We start from the raw sequence: 11,057 nt of genomic DNA, 5'->3' as shown, positions 1-11,057 counted from the left end.
TCGGCTGTATATGGTACCATATATAGCACGCTAAGGCGTGCCATTCGTCACTGCATTCCACAGTGATCATATTAAAAAAAAAAAAAATGTAACAATTAATTGACATAAAAAAAACATGAAAATGTGTAACGTGTAGTGCTTTACAATTTTTTATTAATTTATCAATAACCAAATTTTCTAGAACTTAAGATGATTTTTTGGGACTCCCCCTAATTGTTTCAAGTCTACCTTGCCGATAATATATTCGATAAATCGATAATATATTTAAAAAATGTAAGAAAAGTAACTAATTTTGATTGTAAAATTATATATAAAATATATTATTAGGTTTTCAGAAAGGATGTATTTCTCCCAACACCTCTCAATAAGGAAAACAGGATTTTTTAGTGTATTTTGTGGGCCCTGTGCGAATATCCGATTCGCCCATCTGGTCACTCAATCATTATAAGCCCAAATGAAACGCAAAAAGGTCCAGATTTTTTATCCAAAGTTTTCGGCATTTATATTGACGTAAAGATGGCTCTATAGTTTGCGTATCAGCAACAACAACCGCACTTAGGTGCCCCAAACACACAAAAAATGGAAACGTATACAAAACTCCCGTGAGTATTCGCAATGATTATTAATTTCACAATCGCCTTTTGCACACTGTTGCAGAGCGGTTGCACATTCCCCATTTATTGTAGCTGTGTGTGGCGTTTGTGAATCACCCACCACATGTACAAGTTGTATGGATTCTAGTTTGGCCTCCCCATGTTAACGTGGCAAATTCGCATCAAAGGCAATGTGGCATGCAACCAGGCGAAAAGCAGGTGTAAACATTGGCTGACGCAATCGCTGCCTGGAATTGGATAATCCGTGTTGCAAGTGGCCTACAGTTGCCACCCCGCCAATTTGGGGAAGAACTGCTTTGGAATGCAAGAATGTCATTTCCAAAAGCTTATTCATAACTATAGAATTGAGATTTGGATGCTGGAGATGCAGAAGATGAATCTGTACCATTGATGCACCATTGATATCCTTGTACTTGACCCATAGACCAACATATCCTCCAGATATGTACGGCTGAAGCTAAAGCATTAGCTTGTTTTTACTTACAGCAATTATACTTATATTACTTTATTTAGATAGACCTAAGGGTGCCTGTCTCGCTTATCACCATGACATGGCAATCGATTTGGTTCGATTAGGGTTTCGCTAAATGGGGTTATGACTTATTGAACAGTGGATTCAGCTCAAATAGACTAATATATTATTTTTCCATTTTCGAAATCTCGCAGTGCCATCATGGCATCCTTACAACAACCAGAATCACAACAACAACAACAACCATTCGCATTCTTCGGACCGGATTTCATCTATTCAAGGAACAGCATATCTTCTGTAATTTTTGACATTGATTTTGACTATGGACGCAACATTTCATCAAACCATGGAGAGCTTGGATTTGCCCAAGGAGTATTGGGACCTCAAGCTGGAGCCACAATCGCCCAATTCGACGGTGGTCTCCGATCTGTTTGCGCTCACTGAGGCGCAAGACTCTGAGTGGCTGTATGACGATAACTTTGCAAATGGTATGCACTTGTGCTTAGAAACCTAAACCCTTAATCATAGTCTACTTCTTTTTAGGAATAGCTTTAATTGGTGACGAGGAGTGCATGACGCTGAATGACGCAGCCTCACTGGAGATGCTGAGTGACGAGGAGTTAGTTGTGGAAATCTTTGACTTGAAGGATGAAGGCAAGTATTTGAAGAGGCACTATCGTTTAATTGGCACTATGATCTAAGCTACTTATGTTTAATGATTTAGTAGCTGGGTTTTTAAAATTTTAAGAGAATTCTTGTAATTTATTCTTAGAAGAAATTCTACAAATTTACGATAAGAAGGGTCATACCGTTGTGTTAAATATTTTTCATCAACTAAGAATGTATTTAATAAAACAATAAGGGATTTAGAAAACCCCAGTAGATACGAATAGAAGCCATAAACAAAATAAATTATATTTATCCCCCACCCTTTTTATAAATTTTGTGGTTCAAAGCCCAGTTCAAGGTAATCAGTCGAGGTTCAAAGAATAGAGAAATGAAAAGATTGAAACTAAAGTTCGATTGGCAAAACAAAAAAAATATAGCTTGTTAAGAGTTTCAAGAACTTGAGTTTTCGCTTTAAAGTTCAAGTTTTTAGCTTAAAAAAGGTTTCAGATATCTGAACTGAAAAAAAAGTAACTTGAAACCTAAAATATTGTACACTTGTTTTAAAATATTAAGATTTGTAGTAGAAATATTTTTGTCGCGTACTTCCCTACAAGCCAGACCACAGTGGGACAAGTCCGAAGCGTTCAAACAAGTGAAGTTGATAAACCGGATCCAGATTGGTTTTGTTTTTATTAACGATTTCGCTGCAATATTGAAAGACATATAAACGAATACAGGCCTCTTTTGTGTTCGAGGCGGTCATATCGGGTGGTGGTCAAAAAGCCAATTGTGGGGCAACAACAAACCCTACGAGCGAACAAGAGCCATGTAATCGGAACCAATGTTTGGTTGATCACGCGGCGACCGAGTGATCACTGGGTTTCTCTTAAGCTCCGCTCTTTGCCGGGAATTCAGCTGTTACTTTTACAAATCCAACAGATATCAGCTGTTGTTATGCTTTTTTACAAAATATTTTCCATTTTATGAATAACTTGTATTTATCTTTTGTCTGGAAAGTTACCGAGTCAAAGCTCGTCTTTGGAAAGGCGTTTGTACGTCATATTTGGATATTACTTTTATGATCGTGAAGAATCCTTTATTAAGTCTTTTTTTATCTTTGGGGACGTGCCCCTGTTTTACACTGAATTTTGTTCAGGTTTTACAAGGTGTAGTTCCTATATATAACTTTCGAAGTGCGAATACGTGTATGCAGGAGGGTCTTTTTATAAGGGAAGAGAGACTTGCAGAAGAGAACGACTTGCAGCTCATGAAAAATATTTCAAAACAATTGAGCCTACGATTCTGAATACTCTTTCAGATACTTTATTGAATTGTAGTTAAGTAGATGCAAATATTTTCGTCTAATCATTTGGTTTAACTTTTAAATGACTTTATCTTGATTTTATTATCACGTCAAACTCGATTTGAAACGCCTCTGAGTCAAAGTCCTGTTCTACTCTTATTTGCTTTTGGCATAGTATTCACGGTCTATGGGGGCTTAAGAGTGCTGTTGCTGTTGACCATTTTGAATGGAAATTTTCAGCGACGCTCCACTGTGGCCGAGTTGAATGGCTCGGCTCATATTTGCCCGAGCGGCGATCGCTCACTTTTCGCTTTTGATAGCGACTCGGACTCAAAACAAAGCAGCGAAAAGATTGATCTTATTGCAGGGTTACACTCTCGGCCTCTCGACAGACAGTGTGTGCCTCTCCGGCTGGCTGGCGAGCTGTGGGTTGACCAAAAACGTTGTTGCTTCGCATTCCGAAGTCAGTTGAGATCGTTACTCAGACACGAGCGTTCGGATCCAAGCCAGGCTTTGACTTCGATTTCTACCTCTCCCCTCCCACCCAAGTGCCGCGGTGCCCCCCCTCGTTGATAAACAACACACAACAACACAAAGAAAACTTCCAAAAGCGAAAAAGCGACTAACAAACAAGCAGCAGCAGCAGCAGCAGCAGCAGTACCAACACAACCTCAAGTCTGCGGGCTTTTAAAAAACGCGCAAAAGACAAACAAAGGCAGGCTGTCTCGAAAATTGACTTAAATTAATGTGTATTGAGAAACATATAGATTTTAAATGCCTTTGATAAAGGAAATCTGGCGCGCCAACAAGAATAAATCAAAGCAATTTTTATTCTAATCGATTACCACTCAAAGTGTCAGAAATTGTGTCGCGACGACTCTCGACGAACCTTCTAGGCAAAGGACTTTGTATTGTTAAACTTAAACCGATTCATAACTATATGTAGCCTGGCGATATCCTGGCACATCCCTGAACATTCGAGTGCGACCATTAAGGACTCTGTGAGCATGATAGCGCACTGTGGATACCGTTACATGTGGAACCGTGAAATTGTGATCAATTCGCAAAAGTTGGTGAAACGACGTTAAGATCCTATCAAGTTGACTGAACCGTCCGGCCACGCCTGTTTTTATTTTGCGGCAGCAGTTACATAACACGGACAGTGACAGGACCTGGACAGTCGGAGAAATACAAGAAACTGATAACATCCACCATCACACAAAGTTATCAAAAGTCAAAAGTCCAAAAAAAACTCTATAAATACCTTTTGCCACGTGCCTTAGTTTTTGAGTTTTTTTTTTAAAAGCGTTTTTGTAAATATGATATTTTTTGTCATTTGTTGACAGAGTCAATATAGCACGTTTGCCAGCAATTCGAGTATACCTTCAAAATTTTTACTGTGATTTTTCTACTGAAAACAATTAAAGTACGCATCATATATACGTATATATTTTCATATTTTTATTTACAAAGTCCCCCATTTTGTTCTTTATATAGTTTTAGTTTTAGTTTTTCGATTAGTTTAGTATCTTTTTCTACAAAACTTTTTCTATTTTTTATCTACTGCCTTCTCTAATTGTTTATAAGCTAAGATTCCATTCCATTTACTTACCATACATTTTACTAAAAAAACGACTGACTGCTGCCGCAAACATGAGCACATATATATTTATGCAAGCCTATGGTTAGTATTTTGAAAACAAATCCTATGTTATAATGATTTCACTATTACTCTGACTTAATTAGGCATTGTTTGGATAGATCTATAAAGTCTTTAGATTTATTTAATGTCCATTAATTTAGAGAGAGGCTCTTTAAAGAGAGCCTCTAACAAATATCAGAAAATATCTCATAGATGTTATTTTTCAATAAAGTGCAGGGGTTTATTTAATAAGTTTTGGGTTTATTTATTTGGGATTTACTTCAGTTTCCTAGCTATGCCTGATAATCTTTGTGATTTTCCATAGCATTAGTACGCCAAGGTTGTTGCTAATCATGTTCCCATTAAATATCAATATATACAATTTATATATAGAGCTTCTAATGCTCTGTAAAGATTGCGAATGTCTGTCATTGTGGTGCAGTTGTTGTTGCCCCATTATGATAAGTGCAATATGTAGAAATTTATAATTTTCATTGGTAAAAAAGTCAAGATAACATATTAAATGCAATCTTTGCCCTCTATTTGAAATAAGAAGACAAATGTGAATAAATTCTTTTAGTTTATGATAAATGGAATTCAGATTAATTAGCTTACATATTCAATTATTTTCAAACTTTAAAGAGAATATTTATTGTGAAGGTCTATAATCTAATATATGTACCTGTGACGTACTGTTTCAAGAATTAAAAGGTATTTCTAGGCGTAGCAACAGACCTTACTTTATGAACTTATGTAAATCAATTAATGCAGTTACAGTTTGCTCTGCTTTTAAAATATTCAAGCGCAGCTGGGCGAGGAGAGACTTATTTTTCTTTGAAGAGACAGATTGATTGGAAACGTGTTATGCTAATCGAGTCTAACTTGGGAGAGGTGAATGTGTACTGGCTCCACCTCAAGGTGTCGCTGGGTCACATTATATTTTTCAAACAGGTGCAACAATGTTTTTTTTAGAAAGCTTTTAACCCGCCACTATCAACTCTCTCCGATCTCTCATTGCGATTTTATTAAATTTTTTTTCGATGTCGACGAACTCTGGGCTTAATATTTATTTCCTTGAGTTTTCCAAAAAAGCTACAAAATCTTTAATACAATGTTTGAAAATACTCCAGCAACAGGGCCGGTCAGAGAGAAAATTATATAAATGGAATATGAAAATCAAGTGCAGTTTCAAGCCGAAGCTTGAACTCACCTTGAAACTACTTGAAACAATTATACATATTTATCTATTCCGCCTCATAAACATTGTTGTCAGCTATTATATTAAACATAGACTTTGAGAATTGCTAATAATAATGTGAAACTTCCTTCCGCTTTCCATCAGAATGCCTTCTGGATCAAAAGACTCCTCTTAACTACTATGAGGCCAACAGCTATCAGCCCAACATCGATGTGGTCAGCCAGCCAATAATTCCCGAAACTAAAGTACAATTCCCTGCTGGCACAGCCTCGGCTGTTCCGGTAGAGCCCACTGTTGACTTCCATTGCGATGCCCCATCCCTGATACTGCAGCAGCTAACTCCTCCGCAGTCTCCGCCACAATTCGATGCTATCAAACAACAAGCAGAGCCCCATTCCGTGCTCGTCAAAGCCGAGGAGAAGGTGGTAAGTCAGGGGAGGATGATTTATACGAGATCTTTACCTAATCAACTCATATCTTACAGCAATATTATGCTTCTGATGCTGCAACTCCGGCGGCAGCTTCAACGCCCGCCACCTTCAACTTCAACACATGGGTGGGCGGAAGCGAAATTGCCCGGGAGAACCAGATCATCGATGATATTGTCAACATGCGGGCTCAGGAGTTGGAGCTCCCCACCAACTGGGAGCAGGACGACTGCGAATCACAGTCATCGTCCTCACTGGGCGGCAGCAGTGCCAGCAGAGTGAGTGGCAGCATAGCGGACGTCGATGAGGAGTGGATCCCAGAGTCCATTAGCAGCAGCTCCTCCCCAGCTCACACATCCGTTGAGGAGTTGGCCGTCAGCCCAAAGAAGCGTACTCGCACCTACGGCCGAGGCGTGGAGGACCGCAAGATCCGGAAAAAGGAACAAAACAAGAACGCGGCTACTCGCTACAGGCAAAAGAAGAAAATGGAAATGGAGAACGTCATGGGCGAGGAGCAGGAGCTCACCCAAGAGAATGAAGAGCTTCGACGCCGTCTTGGAGAGCGCCGCAACGAGATGCGCTATCTGCGCCAGTTGATTCGGGAATTTTATCAGGAGCGCAAGCGCTAAACATCATATTGTCTCATTTAATTTTAATTTTTGTTTGCAAAGTTATCGTTATATTTAACCCAAGGCTTCCCCGACCCTCTCACCAATCACATATTCTCCTCTATAACCCCCAAAACAGCAATAACAATCCCCCCAAAAAAGTTACATGCCCCAGTAGCTAAAGTACGCAGTTTGTCGTCGTATTCGCCATTTGGCACATATGAAGGGTCTGTGGACCTCGATTTATTCTTGCCAGCGAATTTCAACGACAAAAATCCGACATCAAGCGACACAGGCCAGTGTGGAGTGTAGATTGCCACCACATATTGTTTTTCTAAAAAAAATATATACATGAAAACCTTTTTAATTTGTATTTGGAACAAGCACCCTGTGTTGCATCTGCTGTACGTTTATGCGATTAATTTTGGGCACTGATTATTCACAGTTCTTGACAATTTTTTTAAATGTCTGTATCAATAAATAAGTTTAAAGTATATTATTAAATCAGCAATAAATCAAAGGGTTTTCAAAAGAAATGTGGCTGAAGTATTGATGGGTGTTATTGTTGGATTTTTACTAAAAGTATACCTTTTGTTTTAACCACTTTAATGATATAACTTTCTATTTGTCTTCCAAGTAGTTGTCAACTCTTTAGTTTGCTATACATATGCAAGCAGACAGCTTAATCAAAGAACATAGTCTATCGAAAAAAACTTTCGTTAATTAATTTGCAATCAACAAGTTTATATAAGCCAACTTTGCTTCAGTGAGGATGCTTCACGTGTGGGATGTCTGTGGAATTTTCACCAACGTACTGGGATGACGTCGAAAGCTCAGCAACACTACATGAGGATGTCGTGGGCATAATCGGATTATTATTATGGGGGCGTTATTAGAGCCAAGTCGCCCATCCAACATACTGGCTGAAGTGCATTGAAATTATATCGCAAAATGCCAATTAATTGAAAAACTGCATGGAAAGAAAGAGGAGTGGACGACGGTATGCAGAAATTGGTATACCTAAATCAGAAAAAACAAAACAATCTCTGTCGACGGAGTCCTGACAATGGTAGGTGGGGTGGCTATGTACGATGGGAGATGGGAGGGGTTGCTGTGGGATTTGCACTCGGGACATTTTGACGGATGAGTCGACGACGTGAGCCACAAGTCTCGTCCTGGGCACAGTGGCTGTGCGTGGCGTATTTCTTTGGCTCGCCATTTTCACTACTAAACTAAATTTTCCACATCGTTAATTTATATTAATATGATTTCTGTGTCAACGGTCGATGCGTTTGCTGTCCAGAGCTCGCTAGCTCACTCGCTTTCCATGCCGTCGTAGTCGTCTTCGTCGTCGTCGTCGTCTCTGCCGTCGTCCTCCTCATCGAGGTCTAATGTCGACTCCCGCCGTGTATGACATGCCAGCCACGGCGCCCATGGAGGTCGCCAGCACAATATTTATCTAAATTGTTATTTTTCACACTCACGCAGTTCAATGAATTCGTGAAAATTACGTTTGGGACTTTGTGTTTGCTTGTCGCCAAAGCCATCGTCGGCGCTGTCGCCAAAGAACTTCGATCCTTTCGCCCGAGCCCACGGCTTGGGCCACGGGACACGGGCGACTCTTTAAGCGTGTGTTTCCCTCTTAAGTATATTGGCATAAAATTCAATTTTCACGCATTGTGTTAATCCTGTTATTAGCTTCCGTTCAGTGGATGGATTTCCAGGCGGGGTATAGAATCTCATGAACTTTTGACTCGGGTCGCCGGGTTTGAGATATTCGATCTATTCATGAGTTTTGTGGTTAGAGAGCTAGAGCTAGGCAGGTCATTGAGAACTTAATCTATTTGATTTATTTGAAGAGGTTTAAATATCGATTGGTCCCAAAGGAGGTTAGGGTTAAAAAGGTTCAGGAATAGTATGAGAACCGCGTAAAGGTTTGTCAAAATTGTCTAGCGAATGTCAAGATTTTCGAATTCCAATAGTGTAAGTATAGTGTCTAAGCCCCACTCCGTATGAATACCACTCCCTAGCTCGTTTGTGGTTAAGAATTGTCACCACCGACTTGAATCTCTAGAGAAATTAACAAACAAGTAGGAAAAGAAATCAATATCATCGTTAAATTTAATTAGGCATCAAATAACGAAAAACCGTCAGGCTAAATCATAAACCAAATGGCCTGAAACTGACCCAAGTGCCGGCTGAATCCTACCCTCTAGCCCCGAGGTGGGTAGCAACACTTTAAAATACAATTAAAAGTCAAAACGTCACTGTAAATGGAAGCCAGTGGGCAACCCTCTAAGGACGTTAGAGTCCCCGCCACTGTGGCGCCAAAAGGGAAAGTGTTGATCCGGGGTGAGGAACATGACACTCGTTTTACATAACATTTAACAAAATTATAATGAGGCATAGAATAAATGGTATTCGGCTGGGAGGACTTGACTCGAGCTTAACCCTCGACGAATGTTAATGAGATAATCATGAAGTAATCATGTATACCATTTCGGAGGGTATTCTATTCTTTTAAATCTCTTGTTTGCAATCCCTGGTATGTATTTTTCATTTCCGATTTTCAATCTGGTTTATAGCAAACATTACTTAATGCTTAAACATTAAAGGACCAAAGTCCTCATACTTATATGGGTCTTGGTAATAGGTTATGGAATGACCACCCTGTGTTGTGTTCAAACGAGAACCACATTAGATATCCATTTGTGCAAATTGAATTACCTCAAAGAACAAAATTACAGGCCAAGATACATACATCCCATATGTAATTATCAAATCAGAGTGTGGACTATATCTCAGCAAAAATCCATTTAGATTCTCCTAATTACTGACCCAGGCAAAGGACACCAAGATGGATAAAGTCTCCTGGCTTCAGACTTTTTATACTATTTAAGGAATTTGATTTCTATGACGTTGGTTTTCCATTCATTTTCCTTTGGCTAACAAGTTTCCATCACTAAGTAATTTTACGAGGCAATCCAATTTTTGGATTTCAGTTCCAGGTTCCTCACCCTGTTCCTGGCTGTGTGCTCTTATCTAATCGCATTAAGTGCGAAAAAGTTATTGTGCCTTCTTATCGCAGCCCGCACACATACGGATGCACAACCATTTTTTACGTACTCCCGAGTACGGCAGTTCACCCCGTACAAGAATAAAAATAAAAAAGTTAAATAATATAAACACGAAGCGAAAAAAGCGGGTTTTTGATGCGGATAACATACGGGCTGGGCCAATTTCATTTCGATTGTAATGCCCGATGGGGTGTTAGTTGTCGAAGGGGTTCTCATTTTCAAGAGTATAAAGGTGCAACTACTTTTTATGGTCAGGTTTTATTTGCTATTTTGAATAAAATCAAGCAAGTGGCAGACCGAAATGGCATCAAAAACAATTGTGTTTAAGAATTAGTTTTGCTTCAATATCGATTTTGAAAATTTCATCAATTTTCTTACCCATATTCCTGTGTCTCCAACAACTTTGTGACAAATAAAATCAAATGCAATTTCACGGCTATTTGAATGGGACAAAACGAAAAGCACTCTCCTCCACACTCCCCCAATAATGAAATAAATGAGCGTCATTTTCAATTTGCCACACAGATGAGCCACCAAAGAATGCAGCGGAGTGGGCAGCAGGGTATCACAGCCAAAGAGGCTGTGTTGCATGCAGAAAGAGAGCAGCGGGGCTTTAAGCCAAGTGCACACAGGCAAGGGGCACGATGGGCTTATGGATGGTATGTACACCATGAAGTATGCACCATCTGCAATTAGCGGTATTTCGAGTCTCCTCAACTCGACATACCATTGAAATTTACACATGGGGAAGTCCCGTCTCCTGTCCCAGTGTACGTGACATTTAGGCAATTGCCTGTTAGCCACTTTCAAGTGGTGACTGTTGGAAAGACAAATTTTTGAGGATGGATGACATTCAAAAGTACACTTTGAAAATAGGAACCATAAATAATATGATAAGAATAATTCAGGTTAGTAAGGTATTGCTCTCTCAATTATATCCTATCAAATAGTCTATTATTTTGTACAAGAAGAAATGTCTGAGAAGGATCAAGAAATATAACTCCGAGTTAAAAATAAATAATTCTATTTGGAATTCGGTAAGATTTTTATCAACTGACTTCGTGACTTTTGGGGGGAAGCTACATAAATGTACATTTAATTAGCCA

The 11,057-nt window shown here is 39.3% G+C and overlaps 1 protein-coding gene across 2 annotated transcripts; it reads left to right on the top strand.

Moving 5' to 3' along the window:
- Positions 1-432: 432 nt before the first annotated feature.
- crc (bZIP transcription factor crc) lies at positions 433-7,410 on the top strand. Of its 2 annotated transcripts, XM_017243710.3 has the most exons (5): positions 433-602; positions 1,281-1,574; positions 1,630-1,740; positions 5,983-6,263; positions 6,323-7,410. In XM_017243710.3, exons 2-5 carry the CDS (start codon positions 1,409-1,411, stop codon positions 6,893-6,895), a joined length of 1,131 nt encoding a protein of 376 aa, XP_017099199.2. In that variant the 5' UTR covers positions 433-602; positions 1,281-1,408; the 3' UTR covers positions 6,896-7,410. The 2 variants fall into 2 exon arrangements, with proteins under 2 accessions (XP_017099199.2, XP_017099200.2); XM_017243711.3 differs by lacking the exons at positions 433-602; positions 1,281-1,574; positions 1,630-1,740 and adding an exon at positions 4,541-4,682.
- Positions 7,411-11,057: the final 3,647 nt, after the last annotated feature.

The sequence above is a fragment of the Drosophila bipectinata genome, chromosome 2L (assembly GCF_030179905.1).
Source record: "Drosophila bipectinata strain 14024-0381.07 chromosome 2L, DbipHiC1v2, whole genome shotgun sequence".
Lineage (NCBI taxonomy): Eukaryota > Metazoa > Arthropoda > Insecta > Diptera > Drosophilidae > Drosophila > Drosophila bipectinata.
The sequence above is the reverse complement of the archived record's forward strand: the minus strand, read 5'-3'. Positions and strand labels throughout refer to the sequence as shown.